Source organism: Scatophagus argus, chromosome 8 (genome assembly GCF_020382885.2).
Source record: "Scatophagus argus isolate fScaArg1 chromosome 8, fScaArg1.pri, whole genome shotgun sequence".
NCBI lineage: Eukaryota > Metazoa > Chordata > Actinopteri > Scatophagidae > Scatophagus > Scatophagus argus.
The window spans coordinates 22259728-22276852 of record NC_058500.1 but is presented as its reverse complement, the minus strand read 5'-3'; the positions used below and the strand labels follow the sequence as shown (position 1 = coordinate 22276852).

The following is a 17125-nucleotide window of genomic DNA, read 5'->3' as shown; positions in this document are numbered from 1 at the left end:
GCAGCGGTCTTACTCCCTCATGTTGAGATGTCCACAGAGCTGCATGTTATAAATGAATGCATATCCTTATCTCTGAACTCACAGGAAGTTTTCTAAGTCCTGTAGGGTGGGTTATTTTTCCCTATTGCTTTGTGCTTCCTCTCAATCCTCATAAAACATGAGGATTAGCACATCGATCCTTGCAATCGATTGTTGAGTGCTATTAATCAAGCCTGCATTGCAGAAACTGCCCCAAGCTGTACATTCAAGTGTGTACGTGTGTGTGGCTCTGTGATTACTGCCTGTCTGGGATGCAAATCCAGTTGCTGAAAAGAGGGGAATAAATACTCACCATCAGAGAGCCAGATAAAGAAATGCAGAATGAGAGGGAGACTTTTAATGGCTTTATGTTGCACCAGCTGATCGAGCAGAAAACCTGGTGGAGCGAGGAAGGAACAGGCAACACAAAGAGAATTTTGAAGTCTTTTTATAGCAGCATGTAACATGTGATTCAACAGAGCATTAGAAAGACCTCCAGAGTTTTTCCATTTTTCTTTGTAACATCTAGAAACTTTTTTAAAACCGTGACCACAGATTTTCAGCCCTGTCTCCTAGAAATTACATAATATGCAATTAATTAGCAATGACACGTATGTTTATAAGGGAAGTGTAATGGGGGAGGCACGGTAATGCAGTGGTTGTGGATTGGGTTTTATGCCTCCACTGAAGTAGAAGTTGGGAGTGCAGCAACCCCTAAGTCTTGAGACAAAGCAGGAAACTTTTAACAAACTTTATGCCCACTCTACCCACAAAGGGGGCAGCTTTTTTCGCTGCAGTGGATCTTTCTTGGTTTTTGGAAAAACATCTCCATTGCCTTTGTTTTTATTGTCATTTCTTGTGTATGTCTGCTGCACCAGATGCCAAAACAAATTCCTCGTAGGTGGAACCTACCTGGCAATAAAGGTTTTTCTGATTCTGATTTCCATAAGGAAAATCAGCAACCTGTGGCCCATTTATTGATATCTGTAAGCAGGCTGCAAGATGGTCTCCCTGCAGCCTGTTGCGGATGTTGGTCTTGACCTGCAAAAACATTAATTAAACTTTAAAAGTGATACCTTAATGGCTTAACAGTTATTGCTGTTGTGAGATGTTATTCTTACCCTGTTCAAGGTAGAGAAGTTCCTCTCGCAATTCACAGAACTGATGGACAGTCAGGGCAATGGCAGCCAACTTACTTAAGACAGGGTAGAGGACCCCAAACTCTTCATACGTTGAGGTCAGCTTAGTGGCAGGGTAGATCAATAAAAATTCTGGCCTGACTTCACCTTGTAACCGCCTGCTTGTGCTGCCTACATAATTGGCAAAACATTCCTGTAAAAAAACAACCAAATAATAATAATAACAATAATCCTCCTCAAAAATTCACATGGATGGAAAATACAAGATAAGATTAAAAAAACATATGATTAAAAAACATGATTAACAACAATCAAATGCTTTATTTTACTCACTCTGGCATAGTCAACACATCTCAGCATATCCCAAACTAAAGAGCTCATTGTTTGGGGTGCACACAGGGCACTTACTGCACTAATTGCAAATAGGTGGTCCCAAAGGCTAAACCTGGCCAGTTGGTTAATCAATCACGCATTCAAAAAATAAATGAATCCAGCATTCATTCATTTATTTGTTTGTTTGTATATTTATTCATTCATTTATTTATATATGCATCTATCTCTCCATCCATCCATCCTCCTTAATCAGTTCGCTCACCAAGTTCAGTCTTGTACCGCCATGGAGAGTATCTTAAGTCTGACAGCCATGCTGGATCAAAGCCAGACTGACGGTGGTGACCTATCTGCAGCTTCTAACTATGTGTCTCGGTGTGAGGGCTGGGACAGGTGTGTTTACTACTGTGGCGATATTAACCGGGGCACGGGATTGGTAAGCACTGTGGTTGGGCTGGGAGAGATGCTCTCATTTAGGCTAGCATCTGCCGTAGGGCTAGCTGTGCTTCCCACCTCACCACATACAGTTTGTTTAAAAAAATGCAGAGATTTTTGCTTGGGAGGGCGAACGTTTGGGGAACCTCCGGTTGTCCATTGATAATTTGCTTGTTGTTCATTTTTATTTCTTTTTACCATAATGTCGGTATATATATGGATATATATAAGTCATGTATGGTATATATATTTCCTATATATCCACATACATGCACATATATGACCCTAAATATGGCATACATGCAACATTTATTCTGCATATATTTGGATATATGTTCATATATTTCCTTTTGGTCATGAATTTGAGGAAAATTTAAATTTTGATGTGATGGTGACACCTGATGAAATGTAAGGGTATCACCAAATTCATTTCAAGTTATCTAAGGCAGGACATGAATGTCTGGACCAAATTTCATTGCAGTCCATTAAGGGTTGTTGAGATATTTCCGATTGGACTGAAGTGATTATTGACTGAGACTGTCATCCAAAGAGCCTTACCAATGCCATGGCTAAAATACAGTCCATATGTCAAAAATGACATAGTTCCTTCCTGATAGGTCTGATCATGAAAACCACAGTGCCTCCTGGTGACATCGGTCTTACAGATGGTACTTCAGCGTAGTGTTAGAAATGCCTTCATCTGGTTCAGTTAAGTGTAATTTATTTCTGTTGTGTCAGCCATAGCTGTGGCTAGAGGTACGTTTTTAGGTTGTCCGTTTGTATCATTACTGTGAGCACCATATCTCAAATTTGGCACAAATGTCCGCTTGGACTCAGGGGTGAACTGATTAGACTTTTGTCAGTATTTTTGTGGACAGATCGATAGATAAATCAGAAGAGAAAGCCATCAAAGGTTTCAGAAAAACCTGCACTATTACTGGATAGCTGGTTGATTTTATTTCACGGTTAATCTCCTAATTAAAATGCTTATACAGCATTTTGACTCTAGCGCTGGCACTAAATTGCAGTAACCTGACTGGCCTTCAGTCCCATGTATGACTGCTTGTCTGCCTGCCTCACAGCCTGTTACAGTAGAGTATTACAGCAACAGCTTGTGTGCATGTGAGTGTTTAACAGTGTTCACTTTAAATTTGTTTTTTGCTGGTTGAATGACCTTTGTGGTTTGTTTTTTTTTTTACATCACACTGATCTTGTGTCATCTTACCTGCCTGTACATATCAGCGTGGAGACATCATCAGTCTTGTCAGCCAGCAGATGCAGATGAATGCGACCATATGGGCACAACATGACATCTCTACGCACTGTAGACCTTGTTGTAACTCCGCCAAGTGTGGAGGGACAACAACACTTCTGACTGGGATCAACCTCATTTTCAACACCTTGGCTATATTAAGGTCATTTCTCTTCATTCTGCAAATACTCTCAGTGATAAATGTGAATAAGTGGCGAATACTGTTGTGAAATATCTTATATATTGCATTCTAGATAAGATAATGTGAAAGTGTATCCTCATAATGTGGATCGTTTTTCAACTTTTCTTGTATTGTACTTTTTCCTAAATGAATTTAGTACTTTAGAAGCTCAAACTACACCAAATAATTCTCCATTATAATACTCATCTTCATGGGAGCTTTTTTCAAGTGATAGATAATCTCTTTTAAAGAAAAATATGGGGCACATACATGATACTGCAGAACACACAGGCAAAGTGCAGTATGTTACCATACTACAAACGTTGCCTCGTCTCATCTTGTCTCGTCTCGTCTTCCTCCGCTTATCCGAATCTGGGTTGCAGGGGCAGCAGCCTCAGCAGGAAAGCCCAAACTGTCCTCTCCACTCCCACAACCTAGTCCTGGGCGATACCAAGGCGTTCCCAGGCCAGACAAGAGATATAATCCCTTCATTGCATCCTGGGTCTGCCCCGGGCTCTCTTCCTGGTTGGACGTGCCCAAAACAAATCCCCCTGGAGACATCCAGGGTTCATCCTAACCAGGTGCCCGAAACACCTCAACTGGCTCCTCTCGATGTGAAAGAACGGCGTCTGTACTCTGAGCTCCTCCCTGATGTCTGAGCTACGGCCACCCTGCGGAGGAAACTCATTTCGGCCGCTTGTTTCTGCGATCTTGTTCTTTCACTCACTACCCACAGCTCGTGAACATAGGTGAGGGTAGGAACATAGATTGACTGTTAGATTGAGAGCTTCATCTTCCAGCTCAGCTTTCTTTTCACCCCAACAGTACAGTACGGTACAGGATCCGTATCGCGGCAGCATCCGATCCACCTGTCAATCTCCCACTCCATTTTACCCACGCTCATAAACAGGAGATAAACTCCTCCACTTGGGGCAGCAGCTCTTCAGCTCTTCACTCCTACTGTAAACAGTGTGAACAAAGTGCCGCTTCTCCTTCCTGAGTCGCCAGACAGTTTGCTAGAATTTCTCCATGAATTGCCAGTCTTTCTCCATGGTCTCACCAAACTCCTCCCACCCCTGGGTTTTTGCTTCTGTGACATCCATTATCTGGCCTGCTGGTAGCGATCAGCTACCTCGGGAGTCCCACAAGCCAACCGTAGGACTCCTTCTTCAGCTTGACGGCACCTTTCACCCTGTTGTCCACCAGCAGGTTTGAGGATTGCTGCACCAACTAGCACCGAGACCTTCTGACTGCAGCGGCACTCAAACTTCTTCACCTCGATAAGTTTGCGGTTATGAGCATATCTGTTTTCCTGTGTAGTTATTGCACTTTGACTTTCTAGCACAATAAACCATAAAATTATGTAATGCTAGTCATCTAAAAAGGAGGATGAGCTGTCACACTGTGGGCAGCTGAAAAATGCAACAAACCTGGTTATGATGTTAGCCAACATTTTTCTGTTTTTTAGAAAGAAACAGACACCAGTTTGACTGGTGTTTAACATGCACTGTAGCTTTTTGATTTCTGCCTTAAGCATTCAGTGTATTTTTGTCCATCTATCAGCATGTGATCCAAGAGAGGGTCTGCTGTCATTACCACCTCATTTCCTTGTCAGTATTTCCCATTTATACTTTGTGTTTGGAAATGGCACAACGTGGGCTGTAAGTGTATCCTTCCAGTGGGCTGATGTAGTGTAGTGTAGTTTTTGTATGAATAGTTGAAGTTGTGTATATATGTGTCCACATCTGCAAACATGCATATGAGAATCTGCACTGCTCTGTCCCTTTGTTTGAGTGCTTTGTCTGTCTGTGTGTGTGTGTGTGTGTCTGTGTGTGTGTGTGTGTGTGCATGCATGTGACTCTCTCGGTTTCATATTTCTAAGTGTGTGTGTGTGTTTGTGTGTGTCTTATTGAGCTCTGTGATGGGTACACAGTGTCTGTGAGGGCAAAACAGGAGAAGGAAGAGGATTGATTTGGAGCTTTAAATAACACACTCTGTTCTCCTCCAGCTGAGTCCACCAGACACATATCTGCCCCACATGTCACTTGACTCACCCTCCCTCTCATACCCAACCCCAGACAGTGTTGGATATATGGATGCTTGTCTGTCAGTTGGTCCAACGGGAACAAGAGGAATGTTGAAGTAAATTAATGCCTGCTCATTCCTCTTTCCTAAAGTTTGTAGTTGGCTGGGCCAATAGAATTAATAATTTGTGCTGATAAATGGCAACATTCCCTCTTCAAAGAGACTCATTTGTCCCTTTATAGGTTAAAGAAGCAGTGAGAAATGCTTTATGTGACTTTTTCTTTTTTGCATGGGAGAACGGTCTCTGTCTCTTGGTAGCTTTCTGCTTGACAAGCTTTGTGAGAGGCTGTGTGTGACAATACAGATGTGACAGGCTACTATGTGAGTGCACATACTAAAGTTTGGGGTGACTGTGGCTCAGGATGTAGAACTGGTCATATGCTGAGACTGGCGGTTCAGTCTCCAGCTCCTGTTGAAGCATCTTTGGGCAAGATACTTTTAGTCCCTTGCATGTTAGAGTGTGTGTGCAAGTGTGTATGTGTTTGAATGAGTGAATGACAAGAAAAAATTGTGAAATGCGTTGGTGCAGTGGTGTGATTGGGCACCTTTTCTGAATTAAATAAAGATAAATAATATCCCTAAGTTATAATTTCTCCAAATGTAACGTCTATAATGGTTCAAATCCTTACTTACTTACTTACTTACATAATGGTGAAGAGTTTTTATTAACAATGAGAAATCTTCCTACCAAGAGAGTTATGGGTTTCTTGAAAAGAAACTGTATCTTAAAGGGAGTTTACCCTTTAAAAAGATGGAAAATACTCAGATGATGGAGACAGTCTCTCTTTGAAGACATTCATATTTTTATGTTCATTTTTAGTTTGTGAGTAGAATGAAAAAAGGAAGCTTTAGAACACTGCCAGCTCCATACACCTAGACCCCCTCACACCAGGCCAATCTTTGTGTGAAGTGGGCGTGATTGTCAGTTTTGGAAATGAATTAGTCAAGGGAGCAGCATTGATTATTGGGCAATGTCTGACACATTTCGGAAGTAAAATACCTTGGTTTTACATTTAATTCCTACTTAAAACTTGAGATAAATATTGGCATGGTGAGCATGGACACTAAAGCAAACCTATTGTACTTATCTTAAGAAACTGTTTGCTGGATAGTTTTATGCATTTCATGGTCTTTTCCCATTTAAGTTCTGGTTAATTTTATATATTATATTATTATATATATTATATATTAAAGCCTTTCTATGCCTTTTGATCCCTTTTTTGAAATCTGACCATTGTGAGTCAACAAATAGCAAGTGTAATGACAATTCTGTGGATTCCACTGAGGCAATCCTTTGCTTGATCATTTCAACAATGCCTAAATGTTGCTTCAATAGTGCTAGGTGATGATGGTACCTCTCTGGAACACCTAGATATGGTGTGTCCATGAGGTATCCTCTAATAAAACCTTTGGACAGACAGACAAAGAGAAAGAGGAATAGTCCACATAATCTTGGTGCTTGTCATTGAGTTTTGAGGTCATTTCATTGTATCATTGTTCATGTTTTTTGCTGTTTCTTTTGTGTATTTTCTTGTTGAGTTTTGTGTATTTTGCACTGTAAACTAGAGCTGCTTATATGGTTGTTCATATAGATAAGATAAACATTAGATAAATAAACACACATTTATCAGACAACCGTAGAAAAAGTGCAGAGGCTGAACTGAATCCAGAGATAGCCGAGACACCGAGACAACAAGGCCGTCATGGCTATTTCTGCCACTTTATCTTCAGACAGCACCAGGAAGAAGAGGAAAAATAGCAAAAGTTACAAACTTGCATGCCTGTTTGAAAGCACAACTGCTCACTCCTCTTGGCCCATATATCTGCACTATATTTGCATGTTATCTGGCCCTTCCATTTTCCACGGCTGAATAGCTGATGTGTTGCAACCAGCATATTTATCAGTGAGCTTCTGGTGGCTCTCCCTTCCCTCCTCTGACTCAGAGATTACCATTTAGCTGCCGTTGCTTCCCTACAGTCGGCACTACAGCGGCTCTGCAACCCATATGTGCTATCTGAAAAGTATGCCTCTCCTCTCCTTCCATTCTCCCCTCCTCTCCTCAAATGCACTAATTGTACATATTTCTGAACATCAGAAATTATCCTTCTATGTCATGAGTACTTGGATAGTGAGGCATATCAAATGCGAACAGCTATTTAGAAATTGTAAGCAAAAAAGACTTTCAAAAACAGATGTACAACAGCACCTGAACTGTTAGATTGTGATACACTCAATTATTAAACTAGTGGTACTTTACAGTCAGCTTTCTCTCTATCCTCTGCTGTGCATTCCTTGTGCATCGCTGCAGTAGAAGTACAACAAGAAAAACAAACTCCTTGCTGTTTGGTAACTTAACTGTTCTCTGGCAATCAATGCTGCACCTGTGACACAATGTGAAACTAAGCTTATTATGTTTTCAAACGTTCATTTGTTCTCGTACTCCTCTCCAGCAATTCACTGAACGACACCTCCGTCTGCCTTCAAGCTGCTTAGGCTTGCAGAGCAGTTGTCCCTGTACGCCCCAGCATTGTCTTCCACCATGTCCACTTCAACTGGTTCTTGGATTTGTCCGCAGTGTTTTCGGTCCAGTAACATTTCCACAGACAGACCAGGCCCAGAATGAAAAAAATACATTTGTTATTTGACATCAATGTGGCAGACTGGGGTGTTGGTTCCCCTTTCAAGGAGGGGGACCAGACAACTACAGAGGGATCACAGTCCTCAGCCTCCCTGGAAAGGCCAACTAAAGGGCGCTGGAAAGCAGAATCTGCCCGTTAGTCGAACCTTGGAGTTCTGCAGTCCTGCAAGGGTGCTGGAAGAGGCATGGGAGTTTGACCAACCGGTCTACTTGTGCTTTCTGGATATGAAAAAGGCTTATGACCGTGTCCCTCAGAATTCTTTGAGGGACTTTGAGGGAATATGAAATAGACGACATGTTGCTATGGGCTATTCGATCTTTGCATTGTTGGAGTGAGAGCTTAGTTTGCATTGCCTGCAGTAAATCAAACCCAATGGCCCCACTGAACAGTGACCTCCAGCTCACAGTGCGATGGTTTCCAGAAAGAGTAGTAGTAAAAAGTATTCTTTTTTGAATTTGACTTTTTGGGAATACACTTATTGGAACACTTATTGACCCTCCTGATGAGGGATGGGTGAAGAAATCAATACCCCTCTCATGTTTGTATGCTAAGTATAAAACTAGAGGTAGCTTGGTTTAGCACAGAATTTGCGATCAGGAGAGACAAACAGACATACTGTGCAAAATAGTGAGCTTTAAAGATGCTGCTAGACAAATGTGTTTTTGGACAGATGCAAGCTGGGAATTGTTATGCTATGCTAAGCTGCAATATAACCATACATTTCAGAAAAGAATTCATACAGTTTCTTTCCCAGAATCTTACACTTTTGCTCAAATGCCTGAAGTACTGAGCCATACTTTTTTGTGTCCAGTACACAAAAAATACACCAAATGTCAATTTGAATTTGGTTGAGCAATTTCAGTCCCCTGAGAGGCTTCCTTTTAATTTACAGCTTAAATAGTGTTTATTAATGTCTTAAATCGTCTGCAACTTTACTGTATCAGTAAAAATAAACATCTAGTCAACCCTCACTATACACTACAGTGTTTTTGTGTGCTTTTGGTCTCAGGCTGTTTTATATGGTTTGGGCTGGGCCCCTTGCTTACAATAAAGGAAAATCTTGATACTACATCAAACAGTAATATTTGCTGTCAGTTTCTCTTTCAACTTTGTGGTAATGTTAGACTGTGCTAAAGAATGCATGTTTTTTTTTTTTTCCTTATTACTATTATCATTTGAATCACTTTCTCATGAATGTGATGTTGCATGTTTAGGTTCAGTTTTGGAAATCTCTGTTTCATATTTTCCTTGTGCTTCTGTTCAATATTTTGTATAACCAAAAACTGAAAATAGTCAACTTACTTGAGCTAAAATAGATGAATGAATGTGTGTAGACCTTTCCTGTAAACATGCACAAAGCCAGTTCCCTAAATAAGTGTTTTTTTGAGTTTGAGCTTGGTGTGGAAGAGCTCAACTGCCCTGGCCTAGGATGAACTGGGGCTCCAACTGTGAGCCAGGCCTTTTGACCCAACATCAGTGTTGGACCTCACTAATGTTCTTGTGTCTGAATGGGAACAAATTCCTGCAGCCAGGTTCCAAAATGTGGTGGAAAGCCTGAGAACAGATGAGTGGAGGATGTTACAACAGCAGATTATATCTTGCAGTATCAGCATACAGGCCATGTTGTTTTTATTAAAATCACATGGCAAACAGAAATTTCCATTTTCTGTTTTGCAATACTGACAATATCTCGTGTTCTCTCACCTCTGACAGGCATCTGGATCAAACCCAGCCGAACATCCAGGATGAGGGAGAAGAGGGCTGACTTTGTGGCAGGCTGCCTGGGAGGAAGAGTAATTGTCGCCGGTGGTCTAGGTCAGCACATCCATTCTTTTTTGCCATCTTTTTCAGTTGTTCTTTTCTGTCAGTTGATTGATATGCTTTCCTTTAAAGGAAGGAAAGCGAGAACAGAGACAGAATAAAAATATATCACCATGTGACTACTTTCCAGTGTTATAGCAGCTTTTGTCTGTTGATGGACATGCACTATAAAGACAAAAGTATTTGTGCCCTAGTCATGCTGGTTGGATGAGTTTGGTGTGGAAGAACTTGACTGACCCACACAGAGCCCTGACCTCAACCCCATCAGACACCTTTGGGATGATCTGAAACAGAGATTGCAAGCCAGGCCTTCTGGTCCATCAGTGCCTGACATCACAAATACTCTGCTGCATGAATGGGCAAAATTTCCCGCAGAAACACTCTTGTGGAAAGCCTTCCCAGAAGAGTGGAAGCTGTTATAGCTGCAAAGCTGTCTGTGTAATTAGCTGTCATTAAAGTCCCTGTTGTTGTAATGGTCAGGCATCCCAATGCTTTTGTCTATATAGTGTACCTGACAACGGCCTTATCCCTGTGTTATCTGTCTGTACATTTCCACCATAGTTTGTAACTTTCATTTAGAGGCCTCCAATTTCAATTTTTGATTCTTGAAAACTCCTTCCAAATTCACAGGGTCTATATTCCTCATGACAAAAAAACCTGATCCTTTCTGTGGAAAAGTATTTTATGACACTCTTTCTAAGACACAAAGCAGTGACTGAAATTACCTGGTAAAACAGTATAGTCACTGAATATTTTTAGTAATTATTATATTATTAATGTGATAAGAACTACCTAAAATGACAGAAACCATCTTTTGGAAAAAATAATTTTATGTGTATGTGTAGTTTTTAATTTTGCGCACGTCCCATCTGCTAACATGAAAGGGGAGGAGTTTATGACCTGTACTGCAGCCAGCCATCAGGGGCAGTTGAGATGTTTTGGCTTCACTTCAGACAAACAATGGCCCTGTCATTAAAAATATCAGGTTTACTTGACACAAAGACAGCTGTTTTGCCTGTTTTACCACCATCACCACCACCCCTGCTCGTCCTGACATGAAACTCATCTCATATGTACGTAATCTGAACATAGTACGTACTGTGCAAATGTTGATAGAATATGTATGTAAACATACAAATTTAACATTTAACATATTCATATTTGCAGAAACAGTGTCAAGATTTTATTCTGGCGACTGGGCTGAGTAAACAGAATTATTTTTAATTTTATTTACTTTATTAATCCCAAGCTGGGAAATTACTTCTCTGCATTTAATTCATCACTGATTGAAACACACACACACCTGCAACATGCAGTGAAACACACAGGAGCAGTGGACTGCAACAAGCGCCCGGAGAGCAAATTGGGGGTTACGTGCCTTGCTCAAGGGCACATCAGCGGGCTAATCGCTCCACCACACCCAATTTTTTCTTGCCCGTCTGGTGAGGGAATCAAATCACAAGCCGCTCACAAGCCGCTTCTCCAACCTCTAGGCCACGGCTGCCCCAATAATTATGTCAACAGTTACAACCATATTATATTGCCCTTATACTTGCAGGTGGCTTCATCTGGTCTCAGCACTAACAGACAGTGAAGTTATTAATGCTGACTTGCTGCTAACAACAAATCAAACACCAGAGCTCTGATTCATCACAAACACCACACGCACAATACACATGCTCGCACACACAGCCAAATGAATTTTCCATTAACTTTCCATTCTCTCCTTGACTGAACGACTTAAATATAGTGTGAAGAGAGACTGAGCAATCCTACAAACTAATAAGAGGTCAACTTTTCTCATCTGACATGCTTGTTAAGCAGATATTGACTCTCTTTTCTGTAAACATGCATGCATCAGCAAGATACATACAGCCAAAGCAGTGTAAACCCTGAACTTACACAATGAAATCAACTGACAGGCACAAAATCTGTGGATTCCTGCTAGAGTGTTTCTCTGCATATGTGAGCACAAAGAACACAGCCCACAGATGAACAATACGATGAATGAGAATTATTTCACTGGTACATCACACTCAAAGTGAGACTTGTGGTATTTTGTCATCTGAAAATAACAGCCACATCAATTTTGAGACACTGTATCAAAGTATGAGGCCACTCCTGAGATTATTAGCAGTCTTTACCAGCTTTATATTTTAGAAAAATGATGCTTGTAATGTTTTATGGCACAAAGCAGGTAGAGTTCTCTGTTTTTACACATGGGGAGCTAAAGCAGTGTAGAGTTTATTTCCATCATGTTCATCACTTTTCAGTAATGTCAATCATCAAACATCTAAATAGAGAAGCAGAAATCTTGTGCAATGATAATTAACACGTTATAGCCAAACTGCGGAGAATGCATGAGGTAGGGACTAACTATTATCTCAAATATGATCTTGATTTTTTAAACTTATTACACTCACTTGCAATATCAGTCTCGTAGAGACATTTAAAAATTCTATTACAGCCTTAAATAGTCATCTTTGATTAAAATCCCAGCCCTCATATTATTTTTAACACATTTCCATTTCTAATACACTTTCACAGTTTTTTTTTCTTGCACAGTTCAAAGTGGCAGTCAATAATGTGGATTGACATCTCTTAAGGCTGTGTCTGTGAGTGTGTCCATGTGTGTGAGAGAGGAAAATGCCAATCTTGTCCTGCTGAGAGCCACAGAATTTCAGCAGTGAAAAAAAGAAAGCAAAAGAAAAAAAAATGGATTGAATGAGAAACAAGAAGGAAATGGACGTGTGTGTGTGTGTTTGCTAATGTGGAAATGACAGAGCGAGGAAGAGAGAGAAGACAGGAGGTAGATATGTCACATATTTCTTTGTGTGAGTGCCAGCTGTGTGGCTTGCTCCCCATCTAATCCATGGGGATATTTTGGACTTGTGAGTCATTGCTGGTTTATGGCACATTTCCAACCCCCTGCCTTTTGACTTTTTGAAATAAAAGAAGAAATACTGTACATCTGCAAAGACCAAGAGTATCTGTAATACTGTATGCGTTTGGATGCATGTATATACACGTATACGTATCTACGTATACAGTACACATTAGGATTAATGGTTAACATGGTCTTTGTTTAGATTTTACTTTTAGCTAATTAATTCACTGTTCTCCTCTCTGTAGATCTCCCCAATGCTTTGATTCTGTTGATTACATTTTGTCAAACAAGTTGCTTTGCATTGGTTTGTTGATTTTCAGACCTGCCAAACTGTATATACATTTACATCAAAGTACAATTATACAATGTGCCACTCTAAACTACAAAGCAAAAAGTAGATGACACCTGTGAGCTTAATTGTGCACTTGCACTGCTCAAGTCTAAGAGCAAGAGGCAGCAGTGTTTAGCCTTCTGTAAAGTGTGGGTGATCATGAGTGACAAATGCGTACTGCGTACACTGATCGTATCCCTCTTGTTTCCCCTCCTTACTCACTCTGGCTGGCTGGTCAGCTGAAGGTGGTTCTTTTAAACCTGGACAGAACTTTTTCAATTTTACATCACATAATATACATTACAACATATTTTAATGTAAATTCCTGGAAATTAAAACATGTTAAAACATACAAAATTTATTTACATTTTTATTTTATTTTTAAAAAAAAAAAGCTTTTCACTATATTTATGAGCTTTTAAGAACACACGCCATACAATAAAACATTAATCGTAACAGTCTGAGGAACCGTGAAGAAAACAAATGCAAGGTTTTCTCTTTTGAACCTATAAAAACTACTTATATAATACAATTTTCCCCTTCCTGATACTGATGTATGCTCTGGCTTAGGTTAACACTCATGTAAAACATGAACATATATGGAGAAAGAAAGCATTCCATAGAACTTTCTTTTCTAATTTGAGTGTCAGTCATCTCAAAAAAGAAAACAAATATCAGCAACTGTAAGGTTGCTGACAGGCTTGAAGTTGCACAAGTCACTTGCCATTCATGGGTATTGGCTGTTTGTGCAGTAAATAAGCACAAACCATTGTAAGTTAAGTTGCATACAAGTGTACAGGGCAGTGTTGGGAAGAAGCCAAAATTACGTGGTATGGGATTAGTACTCACTGATACCTGATCCAGGATTTTGGGCTGTTCTCAATGTTTCTGTTAGAATGACAATAATGTGACAGTCTTCACGCACCCTCAGTCCTTCTCTTCTTCACTGCCTCTTTATTTTTTCACCACGACCCTGTACATGATTGAACGCTCAACAACTCTGATTTTTGCGTGTAAATTGTAATTAGATGCAACTAGACAGAAAAGACCGACTTGAGATGCAATTATGTGCTCAGCCATATCATATCAATAGATTATTTGTCACTAATGTACTCTCTCACACACACACATGAGCACACAGAAAACTGTATACAGCCCTCATCCATACAGAGTGCTGCTGCTGTGCATACATTCTTCCTAAATGTTTTGCATTCCCATTTTGCATCCCATTCTTTCAAACTTGGTTTTAACTTTGTCATATCTGATGTAACTCATTCCATGCTCAAAATTGTAAGCCTAATACACTGGATGATATTATTAGAAACGTAAAATATATAATCAGCTTAATATGACTTAAACCAAAAAATCAGCGGGAAAATGGCTGTATTTCCTCCTTGTCTACAGCTAAATTTGGAGTAATTCTGCCATCCTGTTTTAATGACATGCTAAGGTTTGTAGATAACAGAGTTGCAAGTGTTTCCACAGATTACATTACAGTATGATGGGCTAAAAACACACAAAATCAATATTTAAATGTTTATTTAGATGGTGGTTCAGAAGCTGTATTCATAAAACATAAAACAGCAAGACTAAAAGTGAATCGTACTAGCAGAGTTAAAAGAAACTCTTAAGGGGTGTGTCAGCTTTCAGGCTCTTTTCTTCTTTAAGTAATTCACAAAGTCTTTCAGAACTAGCTCCGAGGTCTGAGAAAAGTTAGAGGCATTTCAGAGTACTTCTAACACCTTCTAAGCCTTTCAGTCTTTTTTCTGGAAAGCTCTTTGTATCTTGTGTGATGTTTCCTGAAACATAAGTGTTTTTGGTGCCTAAAAGTCACCAAGTAGTTTTGTTACCTCAAACTAAACTGACTGATAAGTGTCAAAATAATTTTTTAGAGAGAGAGAGAGAGAGAGAGAGAGAGAGAGAGCATTGGAGAGCCTGTTTCAGACCAAGACAAGCCACTCAGCCATGGCATCATGTCTGCCATGCTGGCTCTGTGACTCTTCATACTACATGCTTTCTGACACAAAGCTTTCAGGCTTCCAAGCAGAAAGCCTTGAAGGTTAACTTCGCCCATGTGTTTTAAGGCGTGTCATCAGTCAGCTACTGCAGATCATCTTATATGAGCATAATTTAAAGACACCATGATACTGAATTTTAATAAACATTTTCTATAAGGTTAATTAGGATCCAGACAGAAGCAAGTCAGAACAGTTTTTGGAAATGTGAGGGCTCACAGGGCTGGTGAGACAGCTATCAGGCTGGCTCCTGTGATGAATGGCCCAGGATGTGATGCCCCCAGTGTTTTAAACATAAGATATAATTCCATAATGTATATATTGTGTAATGGTGCTCTCTCTGTGGATGTGTGGGTCCTTCTATGGACAGATACCACAGCATTTTAACACTAACTATATGAAAACAAAGTGAGCAGTGTGGTGTATAATACAGTTTAATTGTAAGCATGCATTAGAGGTGTAGAAGAAGTGTATCCTAATACAATCTTAAGAACCCAATTTGTTCAACAGTTCATTAAGTACACATTATACAGTCCCAAAGTGCAATGAAATCTGTTTATCTATGTTCTTTGTTGAGCTCCTGTGTTTCGGTGAATATTTTATTTCACATTCATATGATGCAGACTGGTCATTCTCTGAGTTTCTCAGTGAAAGTTGCTCTCAGCAGCTTCTTAAGAAAAAACCATGTAAGAGTGATCACATAAGATACAGTTCGACTGGTTTTAAGAGTCATTATGAGCAAGTAAATTACTGTTGAAGTTCCACTGAGCCACAATTAAAGAGAGCAGCCTAAGAGCAGGGCAACATGTTCTCAACTCCTCTCCTGCATCTGTTTTTCAGCACTAAGCAAAGCCCTGGGTTGAGCACAGTGGGGAGGATAATGACTGGGTCTGACTCTGATGGTGGCCAACAGTCACCATTTGATCAAAGCTCTGATTAGTCCTGTGTTGAATGCTGTCCTCCTGGTCCTTCTGAGACTGTCAGAACTAAATACTCCTGTAGCAGCAAAGCTACCCTGAGCTGCAGCTTGTCTGTCCATAGGTCAACCCCTTACTGTAGGGCAACAGCCAGTAGCCAGCTGGGACTGAGCAGTGACTGACCTGAACCCTGCTGGAATGGCATGATGGTGTGGACGAGATGCTAGCTTGCACTGAGTAGTGGTGTTCAGTCACTTTGTCCCTAGCACACAGTGCTGGTTGCATGTGTACAATTCACTCATATATTGTGGTGAACTATGTAGCAGCATTTTGAGAGATTGTCCTTATTATGTTACACAAATATTAATCATAAAGAACTGGAAGAAGCAACCAAGAATGTCAAGGAAAAGTGCTGTGTATTACCTGTGAAAATGCCATTATTACTGAAGAGAGACACTACAGGGCTGATCAAACATTACCACAAGCTCCACTGCAGGTTTGTTGTGACTTCTTTTTGACCTAACATGCCATGCTATTGTTTCTGAGAATAGAAGCAACAGGGGGTCAGAGAGAGGTGAACAGAAAAGACAGAAAATACAAAACACCTGCTAGCTTCATAAAAGGTAACACTGGAAAATAGAGAGAGCAGAGGATAAAACTGACACTGAAGCAACAAGAGATACAGACTGCAACAGACTGAGCCAAGCATCATACATTTCATGAAGTGTTACCTACTTTTAAAACAACTGTGACTGTTCAAAGAAATACATCAAATCTTTGGGAGGTTGTTAGACATCTCTGCTTTAATGTATCATTATGAAGAAAATGCTGATTGCAGTGTAATGGCTGTACGATGCTGACACCATTGGCATTTAGATTGGTTCCCACTAAACCTCATTTTTAATATGTAATTCTGTCTGTCACCAAGCATGAAATCTTCCAGGTAAATGCAGACTGATCCATTTATGGCACCATTTATATCTACTTTCATGTCTCCATTCTAGACTAAATGAATGAATAAACTCATGCTGCTGTCCTGATTTGTTAGTAGTTGCTACTTTGAGGAGAAGGGAA

General features: G+C 40.2%; 1 protein-coding gene across 5 annotated transcripts in view; it reads left to right on the top strand.

The window, feature by feature from the left end:
* The window catches only part of LOC124063371 (kelch domain-containing protein 8B-like), a 156152-nt gene that overhangs the window by 132261 nt on the left and 6766 nt on the right, over positions 1–17125 (top strand). For all 5 annotated transcript variants that reach the window (XM_046396971.1, XM_046396972.1, XM_046396974.1 and 2 more), the window contains one exon: positions 9794–9895. In XM_046396971.1, the coding sequence (XP_046252927.1) occupies positions 9794–9895 (102 nt within the window). The remainder of the gene's footprint in view (positions 1–9793; positions 9896–17125) is intronic.